This window comes from Theobroma cacao, chromosome 5 (genome assembly GCF_053813885.1).
Source record: "Theobroma cacao isolate CCN51 chromosome 5, ASM5381388v1, whole genome shotgun sequence".
Taxonomy (NCBI): domain Eukaryota; kingdom Viridiplantae; phylum Streptophyta; class Magnoliopsida; order Malvales; family Malvaceae; genus Theobroma; species Theobroma cacao.
Genome location: NC_142643.1, coordinates 399,507 through 416,211, shown reverse-complemented (window position 1 = coordinate 416,211; position 16,705 = coordinate 399,507). Strand labels below are relative to the sequence as shown.

The window sequence follows — 16,705 nt, the reverse complement described above, 5'->3', positions numbered from 1 at the left end:
TGAGTTACTTGTATAAAATTCGATTCGACATGAATTATAATAAAAAATATAAATTTTAACAATCATAAATAATACATATATTAAAAAGTAAATATTTAATCAATTTAGGGAATGAATATTCTAAAATTACGATCATATACTATCCAAACTAGTTTATAAGATACGCAAATCATACTTAAGCGAGTTAGTTAATACCGGTTTTGCGTTTACATACTGTCTATTGTATTGACAAGAACTTGGGCTAGCCTGAGCGCACAAAAGGAAGGGTATTTGGGCTAATCAGGAAACCATGGGCAGTCCAAGCAGACCCAATTACTAAAGTGCTGTATCTTATTCTGGGCTACTTGGCCCGTAACCATAGTCTCGTAGCAAAAAGCCCTAAACCTCCCGCGTCAAGGTAGAGAAGTATAGATAGACGGGAGTTATTAGGGTTTTGCAGCCCCTCCCACCTCCTCATTCAAAGAACGGCTTGAGCAAAACCTCAGGCTTTGAGCTAGCACAGCCGCATTTTCAACAAGATGGTCAGTCTCTGCTTTTCCGAACTTTCATTTGCTTTTCTCTTGTTTTCGTTCTTCGATAAGTTATGTTGGTTCACTCTTATGCCTTCGCCATTTGATTTTTGGTTCTGGAAATTTCATGGATCTGTTTTCGTTTGCTTTTGGTAAAGGCAATAGGACGTTTCGGAATAGTTTGTTTTAATCACTGTTTTTTGATGACTTTCGGGGCTGGTTTTATGCTCTTGCTTCATTGATTTGGAATAGTCATGTTATCTGGGTTTTCTGTGATTTCCATTGTTTATGATAGTGTCTAATAGTTACGCCTTGTTGATATATGGGTTTTGAGCGTTAACGGTAGTTTCAACAGTTGGGATCTATTTGACATAAAATGGTGATTTAATTGACGGGAAGGGACGACTTGAATGGAACCTTGGATCAATTATCTGCTCCTGATTTGCTGTTTTGCTCATTTAAAATGGCTAGACTGTTTAAAATCAGATTATTGTAGTTTTACTATGTTTTTGATTTGTGAATGTGCAGTCTTGCTGTTGTATTTGATTTAGTAATGCAGATGCTGTTTTTATTTTGTTCTATTGTGGCCTTGTGGGTCTTCATGCCATCATGATACAATATTTCAGTTTCATTTTGCACTATGTTTTCGTTGTGGTGTGTTACAGGCTAGAGGGTTGAAGAAACATTTGAAGAGGCTCAATGCCCCTAAGCATTGGATGCTTGACAAGCTTGGTGGTGCTTTTGTATGTTATCATCTCGATCCTATCACTTCCAAACCAGTTTACCGTTCTTCCTTGTTCCTTCAGCTTTTTTTATTGTCCCCTCCACCTGCTTGCTTCATCTATACAGTTTTAATTTTGTTTTCTTATTTTCCTGTTTGCAGGCTCCCAAGCCATCATCTGGCCCCCACAAGTCCAGAGAATGCTTGCCCTTGATCCTCATTCTGCGAAACAGATTGAAGTATGCTCTCACATATAGAGAAGTCATTGCTATTCTTATGCAGAGGCATGTTATGGTAGATGGAAAGGTTAGGACAGATAAGACCTATCCTGCTGGTTTCATGGGTATGTGTACTTTCTCTTGATTTCCTAGACTGATTTGGTTCAGTTGAATTTTTTTCATTCCCAATATAATTGGTTAGTTACTCTGTTTTCCACATGGCTTCAGGGTCCTATGATCAAATCTTTGTGTGCACTATTCTGATTGACTGGCACTTTCATTCTAATATATGAAATATATGCTGAGATCTATCAGTTAGGCAATGTTCATTGGCATGTGGTTTTGGGCTCTCTGCTTGTTCCTAGATTAGCTTCGAGATCCCCCTTTTTTCTGGATTTGACTTTTTTCTCTCTGCCCTTACAAATTTATTCTCTTTGACTCTTTTCTAACCATGCTTTATCACCTGCTGCCAGATGTTGTTTCCATTCCTAAAACAAATGAGGACTTCCGTCTACTTTATGACACCAAAGGGCGTTTCCGTCTCCATGCTATCACTGGTGACGAAACCAAGGTTTGAACTTGGATTTATTATCTGCTTGTTCTTATCACATTTCCATTATGGCCCCTAAGTTTTTTCTACTTTCTTCACCCTGTTGGTTATAACAATAAATTTCATGTGCTTTTTTGTATTCTGCAGTTTAAGCTTTGCAAGGTTCGATCCGTCCAGTTTGGCCAGAAAGGAATTCCATACCTCAATACATATGATGGACGTACTATCCGCTACCCGGACCCTCTGATCAAGGCTAATGACACCATCAAGCTGGACCTTGAAAGCAACAAAATTGTTGACTTTATTAAGTTTGATGTTGGGAATGTTGTCATGGTCACTGGAGGGAGGAACAGAGGTCGTGTTGGAGTAATTAAGAACAGGGAGAAGCACAAGGGTAGCTTTGAGACAATCCATATTCAAGATGCTGCTGGACACGAGTTTGCCACTCGTCTTGGTAATGTCTTCACAATTGGAAAAGGAACAAAGCCATGGGTTTCACTTCCTAAGGGCAAGGGTATCAAGTTATCCGTCATTGAGGAAGCTAGGAAGAGGCTTGCAGCCCAAAATGCTGTTTAAACTTTAGCATAAGGTACCCAGATATGTTTTGCTGTGGTAGTATTTTCTGGAGATACTAGGTTTCTTGTTTTTAACTTATGAGCACAATTTTGAAAACCATTTTGTTCTTGCAATTTAAGTCCTTTTCGGTTGGGTGATGTTAGTGACATATCAGGCTATGAATTATCGAAAACTTGGTTGTTGTCGTGAATATTTCTGATTTAGTTGGTTAATTGAGAGAGTTGCTTCTGCCACCCTTTATATCCTTTGAAATAAATATTTAAATTGCTATTGTTATCAGCATTGGTTTCATATTCCTTTCCTCTTAGTTTCCATCCCTTCTCTTCTGTATTCTTCAGGATGAATTTCCTTTTCCATTTACACAAGTGGTTTAGCAGTATGAAGATAAGCCAATGCATTATTTATTCCCATTCCCATTCTATCCAGTTTCTTCTGCATAATAGGTGAGGAGGATATACCATGCATTACTATTATTATCCACCCTTTGAATCTAGGCTGCCTTGTCATTTTGTCATTCTGAAAAGATTTACATTAGTTCACTAGAAAAGGCAAATTATCACAGGCAAGGTCACTCTAACTTTGACATAGGCTGCAGCTGAAGTAGAATATCTCATCAAGGAAAAAATAGAAACAGAAAACACTAGAAGGAACAGAGTTAGGATAGAATAAACAGAGAGTTGAAGGAACAGAGTTGGGATAGAATAGACAGAGAGTTGGTAAGTTGTCATGGATGGCAGTTAAAGAGACTACACTACCAGAAATGCTTTCCAAAGCACATGCTTCATTCTTCTTCTCACAGGTGGTGCCAAGCAGATTAAGCAAGCAGAAAAGAGAAAAGTGATGCCAAGAGGATCCAATGACACCAAGCTTCTTCTAACTAATCTTCTTTGCTTTGCTTAAACCAAAGCTTAGTGAAACTCGTCATTTGACATTAGTTTTTGTTTAATTTAATACCTTTTGGTTATCTCTCCATTTCGGCTTAGCCTAAAATATCTCTAAATTGGGAGTGTGAGGGTGGTGAAGTGAGAGGTGTCGACACAAACACAAAGGCATTGAAAGAAAATCCAACCAACCGTTTGACCATGGCCCCACCTGCTCTTTCCTACAAATTAATAGCAATGAGAATCTTTGGTAGGAAGGATACATGGGAACTGCAAAGTCCAAATGAAGTTTCCTACTCACCGTCGGTTTCTTCCCAATAATTACATTTTTTTTTTCTCTCTTCCATAGATTAATCGAAACTTATCACTGCAATTGTTTTGTTAACAAAAGAGTACAACAATGAATGAAACATCAAATTGACAGTATCGTAATCGTAATTTGACAGAATTATAATATGATTTAATTTGTAATTCGTAAAATTTACTATTATTATGTTAATATGTTCCTTGGCCCCCATTATTTGGTACTAAGCATCCCCTTCTATCTCTCAGTTGTCAAACATATCCCTGCGAAAGGTAAAAGATTCAAATTCAGTAATTCCTTTCCTCTTATAATGCAGTTAACAATTCAAAGTTGGTAGGACTTAGATTTCATTACATTTGATACTAAGGGTGCAACATTATTAGTGAAATCCAATTTTAAGTAAACTAAGGCTGTTCCGTCTTGACAATTGTTGTTTTCTGTCATGTCGGATTCATTTCGTTGTTTTGCTTGCGAGCATTAGTTAAATGGCTAAAGGGAAGTTTAGGAATGGAAAACAGACATTTATATATATATATATATATATATATATATGTAATAGAGGAAACAAAGAGGAGAAGCTGAGGAGCTAGGCCAAGGCTTGAAGATGGAGAGGTGGAGGGGATGGCTTCGTTTTAAGCATTCTGTTCTCTTTCCAACCAAATGTATGCTTCTGAAGTTCACTTCACGTCTCAGGCCAAAGGCCAAAGGTAACTCTCCTTTCGCTCTGTCTAAGCAGCTAAGCCTGATTTATGTGTGTGCGCACATGCACGCATGTTGGATTTATACGCAAATATCTGTTGTTCTAACCAAAGCTTACGGCAATCATGGTAGAGAATAGGCAGGTGCTGCTAACTCTTTACAAGGACATGGAGTCTTGTGGTGAATATGAAGATATACAAGTGATGTGGAAGATGATTCATTCTTCTTTCCCATCAAATGGCCATAAAACCAGAAGAAGCAGAAGGCCTTCTTATTTCAGATTCTGTTTCAAGCCAAGATAGATCATGTCTGTCTGTAAACCTTCAGGTTTAGATGAACTTTAATGGACTAGTCTTCATTGAGCTTTAAAGCTTTTGAGAGTTTTCCTCCCATGGGGAAGGGAAAATTGGACTAAAAGCTTATCTGATTGAGATGTAAACGATAGCAGCCAATTCTAGAATCTAGACAACAGGTGTTGCTTCAATTTTTCATTGTTGGAACAAATTTTGTGTGGTTTCCATCTTTCCTTAATCAAATGTAAATGATAGAAGGAGCAGAGAATATACTGTGCTTCATAAGCAACTTAATCAAATACATCTGTTATTTAATGATACAATTTCACTAGGGAATGATCCTAATCACAATCCATAGACACACTGGTGAGAGGAGCCATTGATGCATCAAACAGACATTGCTCCTCCAGCTATTGAGGAACACAAACAAAGCTCCCTTAATTTTGGGGGTAAAAGGAAAGTTCTCTGGTTCTCTCTAACATAACAAAGCTAAGGGGTTACTGATATCTTAGAACTTCAAACAAATATTCCACACAACAGTTTATTCTTCTCCAAAAAATTCTGGTTCATGTAGTAGAACATCACTGAATTTAAGTCGCAAAGGATGAAAGATCTTCATTATGCAGCATCACCCTCGTGGAGGAGCATTTGATCAAAGTGCCACACTCCTGCAAGCCAGACCAAGCAATTGCCCTCAGTGCTTAGAAAATAACACAAGAGGATAGCACAGAAGTAACTGAAACGTTTTTTCAATGGTTTTATGAATTGAATGCAAACGATGTAGCAAACTGAAAGAAAAGATTGTGCTGAGAGTTTGACTCTAGCTTTGAGTGCGTACCGTGGCCTTTTCCAACCATCCTTAACTGAGCAACATATTCAGATATCTTCTTAATGGCTTCAACCTACAAAAATTTAGTTAGTCAGGCATGATTTCATTAGAACAGTGCCTTCTCGGTTGGAACAAGCTGTTACTTGAGCTCACCTGCTCAGATAAAAACTCTCTTTCAATGAATTCTGACATCTGAGCATCATGGTTTCGCTCTGCTACCTGTTATTCATCAATAGAGTACAAAAAATGAGAATTCAGAACAATCTAGATCAAATTGCAGAATCAAACATCCTGATCTACACCCCATGGCTTTGAAGTTTCAAACCAGGTAGAGCTGCTCTTAGTACTTTGCTTTCAGGATTTTAATTGAGCATAAGGTCAAGAAGCATTACATTGTGCAGGCTCAAAAGCTTCTCGTTTGTCAACTTCTCCAAGGACAGTGCTAATTCCATAGCTGAAGTCCAAAAAGAATTACAGCAAAAAATTAATTGAAACCAGTTGGACACAAACAATATTAAACAAACTCTAACTGATACACAGCAGAAAAATTATGAGGCATATCTGTGAAAAAAAAAAAGATTGTCAAGCATGAAGCCATTAGCATGGTTTTGAGAGCTAAAGACAGATGTGGTGGTTATTGGTTAAAAAGACACTAACTCACCATATAATGCATCTCCCTTCTCTGCGTGTTCAAACTCTGAAGGGGGCATCAGGATAGAGTGTAGTTTTACTCTTCCTCCCCGTATGTTCTAATAACACAGTGTCAACAATAATTGTATCAGCTACTCCCTCCCAGTCCAGTATAAAACAGAAAGAACAAAGAGATTTAAAGAAAACCTGATATTCCATCAGCTTCTCCGCATGCTCTCTTTCTTCTTCACTAGATTCCTTGAAAAATCTGATTGCAACAAGATCAAATATTTATCATGTCATATGACTAAGGAAGAAATATATGGAGAGGGTGTTGTTTTCTGTGTTCTTACTTGGCTAAGCCCTTGAGAGCAATGTTGTCTCTGTCGAAGTAGGCATACAAAGAGTGGTACACATAGGACACGTTGTATTCCACACTGTGACAAAACAACCACAGTAATTTAAGAACTGAATCTGAAGGGAAAAAAAATGAGAAGCTTGACTACAGATCATAAACAAAAGGGATAGAAAGGAAAACGAGAACCACCACTCACTTGATTTGCTCATTGATCGCGGCTTCACACTCATCTGTATATTTCTGGCGAGCAAGCGAAACCTGAGGAGCGACTGGAATATCAAGTTCCTTCTTCTTGACCTCTTCAAATGGCTGAAACACTACCCCTGTAAGTGCGAAATCGTTGGTTTCTAAGGAGGCAGAAACCCCAAAAGCCCTTCCAGGTTTTCTCTGCGGAAATCCCAGAGCAGAGGAAGAAGGAAAGGCAGAACCGAAACTAGAAGATGATAATGCAGGGGAGCCCCTAAGGGAACTGATTAGATTATCCCCATGCTTGGTTTGGACTGAGATAGATGAAACTGATCTCAAAAACATTGCTTTGGTTCTGAGAGGATTACAGCAACTGAAATTGAAACAATCTAAATGGAGAAGATATGAAGACAAGATGGCTGAAGAAGGCTGGGTGTCAGGGCATATATAGAGAATAGCACTGGTAGGTAGGACTGTTACAAGAGTCCAGAGCGGATGGGGTTCGTTTTCGACCGTAGGATAGCATATTAGGTGGACGATCCTGCTTGAAACACGCAGGCAGGCGTGTGGCGACCTCGTGTTCTATCCAATCCTCTTGCTTTTGTGGAATCTTAGCCAGCAAATTCTGTCCACATTGCAATCTGAGCGTCATCGAATAGCTGTCCCCATGTGACCTAAACTTTTCCCAGTTGCTCGAGTCTTACATGTAACTATACTCGCTCTTTGTTCGGACAACTTTATCTCATGAATCAAGTATCTGTACAATGTTTGGGCGAGTAGAAGCTAGCCTAAGCCTAAAAGAGTGGAGATTTGAGCAGTGTTTATCTTGTGTTTAGCAAGACAAATAATCTCGTTTTTTCTATGCTCCAGAAAAAGTGGCTCCTATCTTTCTTTGCAGAGAAATTTCCCTTTGTAAGAAATTTCCAAGTTCTTTCGGCTAAAAATTCTTGTTATTTGGGCAAATTTAGACGAGTTGATCATTGACCGAAATTGTCTAGAGAGGTATGAGAGGTTGAGATTATCCAATTGTTTAACTTTTCTTCCCTTATCCGTGCTTTGATTAATCAAAAGAAAATTCAATTTGCCCCCACCTTTCTTGCTAGTCTTTCTATCCAGGTGCAGCTTCTTCTAGAGTTGACATAAACCACCATTGATTTCTCTCAATCCCAATCTAAGGATTTTTTCTATCACATCATATGTAACTCATAATTAGCTTCTCCATCTTTAGGTTAGAAATTTTCTTCCTGATTCTGTTCCTACTCTGGTATGTACACCTCTCATCACTCCATGAAAATGGTGGCCACATTTTTCCATGTTAAGAGTGCAAATGGAATTCAGTTTTGAGCAAGGAGACCTCCTTTAACAGGATTCTCTAAAAAGTTAAAACAGTTGTTCTATCTTTAAGTATGCAGCAATGCAGCGTTCAGGCAACCCTTCCAGGTTTTCTGTCACCTCTCTGTCCATTGGCATCCAGCTGAGAGACGACCCTTTGCGGTTTTTTGGTCCGGACCATGGCCTGAACTGACAGATTTTTGTTTCACGGCTTCATTCAACGGGCTCAGGACTGGCCCAAACTCTAGAGGAACTCTTATTCAACTCATGAAGGACTAAACACAGGCAAAAAGGCACCATCATAGTGAAGGAGAAATGGGCTTTTCTTATCGCTTGCAGAGGAACTGTTATATTATCAGTCACGCAAAGAATCTACCCATCACAACAAAGCAGAGGAGGACGAATTTGACTTTAGCTTGTCACCTATTAGTCTTGGATACGAGAGGGATAGGGGGGCCCTTTTGCTACAAATGAAGACACTGCAGCTCACTTTCACTCACTAAAGTTTTTTGCGCACAACTTTGGCCATGAGATGTCGAGTTTTACTGCTGTTGATGGAAGGGGGCTTGTGGACACCACGCGTCCGTAGCCACATGATGTTAAGCGATCATATCCTCAACTGAGATATTATTATTTGCTAGGCTCAGGATAATCAAAAGTTCAAAATCCTGACAGTGATCGGAAATTCATTGAGCCAAGTTATTGTGCCACTGCTGCATGCAGCCACAGAATGTTTAGCAGGCTTGTGGATAGCACACGGCTTCTCTACCTTGTGTTGTCTGAGCTAGTCCTGGAGCTTTTTGATTTGCTTCCTCTCTAAATATGACGAATTTCACTTTCAAGGCCTTTTACTTCATCCTAAAACCTGTTTCTTTCTTTTGGCCATCAAAGAAGGTTAAAAAGGATACACAGAACTGTACTGCAAAAACTACATTAAGGGAATATAAATAAAAAAAAAAAAAAGGGAAAACCATGACATAACACGTCAGGATAACAAGGTTCTGCAAGTCTTGTCATGAAGATGAAGTGCCGCAGGAACAAATTAGCTTGTCGTGAGCATATATACTCTTTGTCTAGGATGAGTTTGAATTTTCTTCGCTACCATACAAACATGATCAAACAACTTTCAATTATGAAATGGAACTTTACTATTAACAAGGGTAAAGTTTATCCTTGCGATTTTCATTTAAATTGAACAAAATTCATTTATTTTCATTTGATATTCTGTTTCGTATTTATCCTGTAATTTTACTATCACGTGTCCAATAAATCTTATACATTATCATTGTTTGTATTTTTGGACTTAAAATAAGTGTATTTTTAATAATAAACCAATGCTAGTAGTTTTATTTTTATTTTTTAATGAAATCATTAAAACGAGTGTTCACTACAAACCAAAAATGGAAAGAGAAAAGAAGTAAAAAAGGAAAGCTCGCAGCCTTCTCCATATCTTCCCATTCGATTCTCTCCCCTCTCTGATAGCTACGTGCAATTCAGTCTTTTTCTCCTAAAAATCCCCTCAAACCTTTTTTTATTATTTTAATTTTTCGAATAAAGAAAAGAAAGTAATTCAGAGCATACCGAAAACTCGAAAGCGATCTCTTTTTTCATTTTTTTTATTATAAAGAAAATTATAAAAAATAATCAATCTCATAAAATCATTTTAAAAATAACTCTTACTATAAAATTAATTATTTTTATTTAATTTTTATCATGATTTAATAAAAATGCTCTCGAAGCTATTTCAAACAAATTAAATCATTTTTTACAATTTCACCTCCCAATTTCTCTCTCTCGTATCGATCTATTGTGCTTTCGATTTTTCTTTTACACTATCAAGCTCTCTTTAATTTTATCGATTTCTCTCTAATATTCATCTACTATGCTCACCCAATTTAGAGATGACACTAATGTATATTTTTAAGTGTATTAATTTACATTCACAAAATCTCAAAGTTGATGGGTTAAAGTTATAAGTGAAATTTATAAATTTAAATATTATTTAGAATTGTTTAAAATCATACTTGTACGTAACATCTCTAATGCACATAACGTGTAATAAATCTATTGAATATAGTATGATTTAAACATAATATGTAACTTGATCTTTATTTTTATATTTTATTAGTATATAAATTTTTGAAATTAAATACTTTAAATATGAAAAACTTTCATTAAAAAGTAATTTTGTTAAAAATCTTTTCTTTTAATTAAAGATTTTTAAAATTAAAAAGAGAGTTATTTCGATAAATCAAAGCTAAATAAAATCATCTCAAAAGAAAATAATTCAGAGCACAGCGACAACTCGAAAGCCACCTTTCTCCACTTTTATTATATATTTCGATCCGAGCAGCAACTCTTGCTTGCCACAGTTATCTTCACCATGGCCACTGACGCTTCCCCTCAATACCGGCCCGTGCCACTTCCTCCCGAGTTCCACTCCGATATCTCACCTTCCCACCCGCCAACCCACGACGGCCTCCACTTTTGGCAATTCATGATCGCTGGCTCCATAGCGGGCACTGTCGAGCACATGGCTATGTTTCCTGTCGACACCCTTAAGACGCGCATGCAAGCTATTGGTGCTTCATGTTCGGTTCAACCCATAGGCGTTCGCCAGGCCCTCGGCTCAATCTTGAAGCTCGAAGGTCCTTCCGGGCTTTACCGTGGTATAGCTGCCATGGGGCTTGGCGCAGGACCCGCCCATGCAGTTTACTTTTCTGTTTACGAGCTGTCTAAGCAAGCTTTGTCACGTGGCGATCCCAACAACTCGATGGTTCATGCCGCTTCTGGCGTGGTGGCCACTGTCACGAGCGACGCGGTGTTCACGCCTATGGATATGGTGAAACAGCGACTGCAGCTGAAGAGTAGTCCGTACAAGGGCGTAGCGGATTGCGTGCGGAGGGTTCTGATGGAGGAAGGGATTGGAGCCTTCTACGCTTCATATAGGACAACTGTCGTTATGAACGCGCCGTTTACTGCTGTTCACTTCGCCACATACGAAGCAGCGAAGCGAGGGCTGATGGAGGTGTCGCCTGATAGCACCGACGATGAGAGGTTGGCCGTTCATGCCACCGCTGGTGCCGCTGCTGGGGCCCTGGCTGCTGCCGTTACAACGCCGCTCGATGTTGTTAAAACCCAGTTGCAGTGTCAGGTAAACAGTCTGTTTTCTTAGTTCAGAAAACATTCAAATTCGGATTTTTGATAAAGACAAACCGCTAAATTTAGCAGCTTGAAACAGAGATTAGAGGCAGAGGTCGGCCCACCTTATGCCAATTATAGTAAAGGAGAATTTCTACAACAGTAACAGGACAGAAAAATGACAAAGTACCCGAGACTGAAATTTGACCAATTTAGATGATGTTCTTAAATATTTCTGGATCCTTAAATATTTCTGGATCTTGTGTTTTCTACCTCGTTTTCTCCATGGGTTTGGTTTGTTAAACAGGGAGTCTGTGGCTGTGATAGATTTTCCAGCAGTTCAATTGGGAATGTTATCCGAACAATCGTGAAGAAGGATGGATACCGGGGCCTTATGAGGGGATGGATCCCAAGGATGCTCTTCCATGCTCCTGCTGCTGCAATCTGTTGGTCCACTTATGAAGCATCGAAGACCTTTTTCCAAGAGCTAAACAGCAGCTACAACTAAGTTGGCCAAGAAAGGAAGAATCTTGATCAGAGTGTTAACATCGCTGCAGCTTAATTAGCCTCAATCGAGATAATATATGAATGTCCAATCCTGGAATCCGGGTAAATCTGTCAGCTAGGGTCACATGGAAAATTCACAATAAGCTTATGTCTGCAATTTCTTCTTCACTCAGATCAAGTAAATATTATTGATTGAGCAATCAAGTTACTTGATATGCTTTTACTCCCTATATTCAAACACTCGCCCTCCTGACTCCTTCAGTTTCTGATATTTCAAGAATTGGAGTTCATAGGGAGTTAAAGAGAAATTTGAGTTTCTGATAGCCACGTAAAAAGTCTACTTTATCATCTAATCAGTTACATTTCGTTGCATTATATCAGGGATAACTTTATCTATCATGAAAGTGTCTTGCTCCTCAAACCATGCCCATTTTCTGAAACCTCTCGTATGGAACGCGAATTTGATTATTAAAATATATATAAAATTTTGAATCAATTATTAATAATAACTTAAACTTAAATCAACCTGTCGACAGTGTTCTGCGATGTCGGACCGCTTGCAGAAATATAGGAAGTCAGTCCACAAAGCACCAGTGGTCTAGTGGTAGAATAGTACCCTGCCACGGTACAGACCCGGGTTCGATTCCCGGCTGGTGCAGAATTGTTTTTGCCGAGTTCTGTTTGGCCCTCTGCCCCATGAACTCTGCTACGCCTTAACTCCACTCCAGAACATAAACGAATGCAAATGTTTTGCCACACAAGTTTTCTCGATTCCATATCCCACCTTACTTTGAGATTATACTATATACGAACAGAAAGTATCTGTTTTGTCCTTTGGGGTCGTAGGAATTCATATTCCATTCTTTTCCCTGAAACGAAAGAAGGATTTTCTGGCACAAGTCCTGACAGATTTGATAACAGAGCTTGGGCCATAACACTCTCTCAACTAATCAAAACAGAGTGCCTGTGGGAACCACTAAAACACTTTCCATACAATTTATAAGATCTCAATACACAAGGTTCAAACCCCTTAACTGAGTGCGCCAATTCCATACAATTAATATAAACATGGCATTGTCACCTTCCACGTAGAACAGTGTAAAGCTTTACCACAATAAGCGGCAAGCATAGGAGAGACGAGCAGTCTTTGTACTTGAATCTTAAAAATTAATGGAACAAAAGTTCAAAGGTCCAAAGGCTATGAGAAACCACTTCAGAACTTATCTACACTTACACCATCCCTAGAAACCTCATAAGCCTCTCTATTCCGGGATTTCTTCATTCCAGCAGTAACATACAGCTTTGATCCATCAGATGTGATAGAGGTTACTTTGACCCATATCACCACTTTTGTCTTCATACCTTCTATATCAGCCAGCTTTCCTTTCTCCAGATACGCAGTCACAGTGGTGAAGAAGCGCAGGACAGATGAGTCCTTGAATCCCACTTCACATACTGTTGGAATAAAAACAGTAAGCTTTCCCGTCTCCTCATTGAATTCGTAGTTAGTTGCATCACGAGGGAAGATTCCTATTGGCAGGTTATATTCTTTTAACAGCTCTTGCAATGGCTTTTGCATTTTTCCTGTAAATGGCCAAATATCAATGACAAATTTTGGGACAGAACATATACATTCTACTTTATATCTTGATACCATCAAATAAAGGGTCAAGATAAAGGCTCTATATCCCAAAGTTAACAACATGAAAGAGCCCCAACCCACAGACAGAAATAGAGCTTCATGTGTATGTCTGAATGGCATTCTTTCTGTGAATGTTTAAAGTTATCATAAGAACCAATCTTTTTACTTTTGACAATCAAGATCCATTGATATAAGAGTTGGGCCATGGAAAACCAGTAGAAGCTCTCTATTGACATTCTCTACATCAAGTATTATCACGATTTGCATTACTACCACAATTTAGGTCGCCACTTGGGGCTCCAAAACCTACTAATTTAAGAAAAATATATAGCATCTTTTTCTAACTGGTTTATGTACTTTAGCTGATCAATAAACTCATCAAAATTTGGATTCTCTGTTCTGAAGTCTACACTTCACTCATTCCCAATTTTCCTCCAAGATACAAACCTTGAATGTAAGTCAATTACCAGAATTTACCCTTGTTATCCTAAATCAGTTATTTAAAGCACAAAAAATGAACTGCAATGGAAATCATCATTCTGAACCACATAAAAACAGTTATCTTTCACACATAAAAAACTAAAACAGAGAAACTAGAACAATATGATGCAGCAAGAGAGGAACAAACCTTTGATTTTATTAACCAACCATTTGGCTCCTCCTTCAATACTAGTGGACAATGACTGGTTTAAAAAGGGGGGAAATGATGTTAGTATGAATAATTCATAAACAAAAACAACCGACATGCAGAACTCAAGGGGTCAGCAATGTCAATAAATGAGCATATATTTCATCAACACACCAGCTTTGCTGTTTTTGGGGAAAGCACGAAATGAGCCTACATCATTCTTCCTCATCATGACCTAAGAATTGTTAAATGAACAATAACATTTTAAATATTTCATGAGACTGAATTTCTTCCGAATGGTAACCATCACCTTTGGCTAGCACTAAACTTGCTTTTTCTAACAATCAGTAAAGATACAGTGTAAAAACCAGTTAACAATTCACCTTTGTAAATAAAAGCAGGCTAATGACTATCACAAACTCCTTCCCCAACAATCGAGAAATTGAGTTGATATTATCATTCAAAGATAGGAAATTTCGCACATAATGGAATGAAAAAGACTCAAATTTATTTCTAATCATTCCAAGCTTAAAATTTCCTTAAAAGGGGGAAAAAAACTATCTTTGCTAATTAAATAAACAAATACCGCGTCAGAAGTGATAACTTGCCCAGTACGCAGATTAACCCTTTGTTTTAATCAAATTAACCATTAGGATTACATAATTATATAAAGTAATCGACACGGACCAAAGTTGAAACATTGTCTGCAGAAACCCTCGGTAAATTAACGATTCCCACCAAATTACTGACCGGATCGGGGTCAAAACCGAAGAGGAAGTGAGTAAACCGGAACGTAAAAGACAAAGATCGAGATCGAGAGAGAAAGAGAAAGAAAATTCATACGTACGTTGATGTCGTCACCGACGGAATTGATCTCCTTGTTGGCCTTCTGGCCCAGCCAATAGGATCCCACCTTGTTCAAAATCTGATCCATTTCTCTACTTTCCCTCCAATCTCAAGCTCGATTATCGCAATTCTCTGCTTTTAATTTTCCCTTTCTCTGATTCTCGCGTCCCCCCCTCTCTCTTGCTCTGTCGAAAGCAATCTATGGATGTAGGGATACAATTTAGAGAGAGAGAGAGAGGAGCTTTGACTCTCTGTCTAGACTTTCGATAATTTCTTACCCGCTAAATTTCCTCGTGTTTTAACTGCTTTAACTGAAACTAATCCTTTTTTTTAATATTTTTACTTTCTTTTTTGATTATTATAACTAATATTTAATTGAACAATTAGTACATAATTTTTCTATTAATATAAAAAAGTAATAGATTAATTCATTTTAACATTTCTAGGGTAAAGAAGCGATATGCAATATTGAATCAATAATGATAAATATACCCATCGTTAATAATTATAAAAATCATTTGATGGCTTACAAATCAAGCCAAATGTTTTTAGTTACTATAATAATATATATTGTTGATTAAAAAACTAATTGAGTGACAAATAGGTTACGAGTTAACATTTTGGGATTATTGCTTAAACAAAGGGTTTGTTGTAGCTATTAGTTAATTCTTCCTTAATAATTTATAAACCCCATCGAAGAAATTCTTTCACTTCTTAGTTATTGTGAGAAAATTCGTCTAGATACATGGTTTCGATCTTTAAAGAGTCAAACATGTAAATACAGAATTCCAGGGCCTAACTAAGATAGGTAAGCCATGCACATAGCTCTACTGGTCTATCACTTCTTTTGTTCTCATGCATGTTCACTCTTTTAATACTTTCTCATAACTTTCCTGAACCCAGCTAGTGCACCCTTTCCTCTTTGCTCTAGGTGCAATGTATTGGGTGCTATATTCAATAAACAATCTAAGAAGGCCAAGAGAGAGCAGGATTTTAGTTTCTTGCAATTAATTTCTACTAGTATATATTAACATTTTCCTTCTGCTAAAGGGTAGAAAAATATGTTTTTTTTTTTTTTGAGAATTTGCTTTAATTTTCATTTTGAAACCCTGACACAAAAAATGCAATGACAAAAAGTCTCAAAATGTACTTAATTATTGTCTTTATCTGCCACATTTTTAATGTGGAAGACTTAAATGGATCTATCTGCCCAAGTAAAGACTTGCAAAAAGAAGTAAAACAAAAGGGAAGGTTGGGGAATGATGATGGGGAAGGAGGCTGGAGCCATGCACTAGTAAGCAAGGATGAAGGAGCTCATTTATTAAAGAGTTTCTTATCATGAACAGGGCCTGAAATGGTCAGTTTTGTTTTAAATGTCAAGTGGAAAGGCAAGATGGTTGAGGATGGGAAGAAGAATCAATCTAGATGATAGAAAGGGTTTAGAAGAAAAAAAGGAAGATTACAACATGGGGAGTTCATGGATGAGTATCCGAATGGATCAATCAAAAAAGGTTGAAATCGGCCAATCACACCGAACAAAAAACAATTGATCCAAGGTCTGACCGGGCCCCAACCCAGACTCCCACATGACTCGTACCTGACTACCTGAGGATCATGTGCTAAAGCCACCCCCAACTTGTTCTTGTTTACACCAAATAATTAAAAAGAAGTTTGATGTCAAAGATTAATATCCAGCAAAGGGTCCAAGTTTTTTGTCTTGGAGCAGTGGTTAAAGACAAGACAGAAGCAGCAAAAGAGTCACGTTAAAGCATGCAAAAGTGAAAAAGAAGGGTAAAACAAACACGGCTGCTTTGGAAGGGCATGGAACCAGTAAACACAGGTGCTTGCCTGCCTG

General features: G+C 38.0%; 4 protein-coding genes, 1 long non-coding RNA gene and 1 other non-coding gene across 6 annotated transcripts; 4 read left to right on the top strand and 2 right to left on the bottom strand.

Moving 5' to 3' along the window:
• Nucleotides 1-386: 386 nt before the first annotated feature.
• LOC18597469 (small ribosomal subunit protein eS4) lies at nucleotides 387-2,807 on the top strand. Its single transcript, XM_007026534.3, has 5 exons — nucleotides 387-521; nucleotides 1,175-1,252; nucleotides 1,393-1,573; nucleotides 1,922-2,019; nucleotides 2,146-2,807. The coding sequence occupies exons 1-5, from the start codon at nucleotides 519-521 to the stop codon at nucleotides 2,572-2,574; spliced, it is 789 nt and encodes a 262-aa protein (XP_007026596.3). The 5' UTR covers nucleotides 387-518; the 3' UTR covers nucleotides 2,575-2,807.
• A 1,164-nt stretch (nucleotides 2,808-3,971) lies between these two features.
• Nucleotides 3,972-4,942, top strand: LOC148762313 (uncharacterized). The gene is made up of 2 exons (XR_016026274.1): nucleotides 3,972-4,466; nucleotides 4,591-4,942. It is a non-coding gene; the product is annotated as an uncharacterized LOC148762313 (long non-coding RNA).
• A 68-nt stretch (nucleotides 4,943-5,010) lies between these two features.
• On the bottom strand, nucleotides 5,011-7,182 carry FER1 (ferretin 1). Its single transcript, XM_007026531.3, has 8 exons — nucleotides 6,765-7,182; nucleotides 6,564-6,647; nucleotides 6,418-6,478; nucleotides 6,242-6,329; nucleotides 5,973-6,034; nucleotides 5,734-5,799; nucleotides 5,590-5,653; nucleotides 5,011-5,419 (listed from the first exon to the last, which is right to left on the bottom strand). Exons 1-8 carry the CDS (start codon nucleotides 7,097-7,099, stop codon nucleotides 5,370-5,372), a joined length of 810 nt encoding a protein of 269 aa, XP_007026593.3. The 5' UTR covers nucleotides 7,100-7,182; the 3' UTR covers nucleotides 5,011-5,369.
• A 3,246-nt stretch (nucleotides 7,183-10,428) lies between these two features.
• Nucleotides 10,429-11,934, top strand: LOC18597466 (uncharacterized). Its single transcript, XM_007026529.3, has 2 exons — nucleotides 10,429-11,240; nucleotides 11,535-11,934. The coding sequence occupies exons 1-2, from the start codon at nucleotides 10,470-10,472 to the stop codon at nucleotides 11,733-11,735; spliced, it is 972 nt and encodes a 323-aa protein (XP_007026591.3). The 5' UTR covers nucleotides 10,429-10,469; the 3' UTR covers nucleotides 11,736-11,934.
• A 387-nt stretch (nucleotides 11,935-12,321) lies between these two features.
• TRNAG-GCC (transfer RNA glycine (anticodon GCC)) lies at nucleotides 12,322-12,392 on the top strand. Its single transcript has one exon. It is a non-coding gene; the product is annotated as a tRNA-Gly (tRNA).
• Nucleotides 12,393-12,699: 307 nt separating this feature from the next.
• Nucleotides 12,700-15,141, bottom strand: LOC18597465 (uncharacterized protein At5g01610-like). Its single transcript, XM_007026528.3, has 3 exons — nucleotides 14,852-15,141; nucleotides 14,005-14,059; nucleotides 12,700-13,318 (listed from the first exon to the last, which is right to left on the bottom strand). The coding sequence occupies exons 1-3, from the start codon at nucleotides 14,936-14,938 to the stop codon at nucleotides 12,948-12,950; spliced, it is 513 nt and encodes a 170-aa protein (XP_007026590.3). The 5' UTR covers nucleotides 14,939-15,141; the 3' UTR covers nucleotides 12,700-12,947.
• Nucleotides 15,142-16,705: the final 1,564 nt, after the last annotated feature.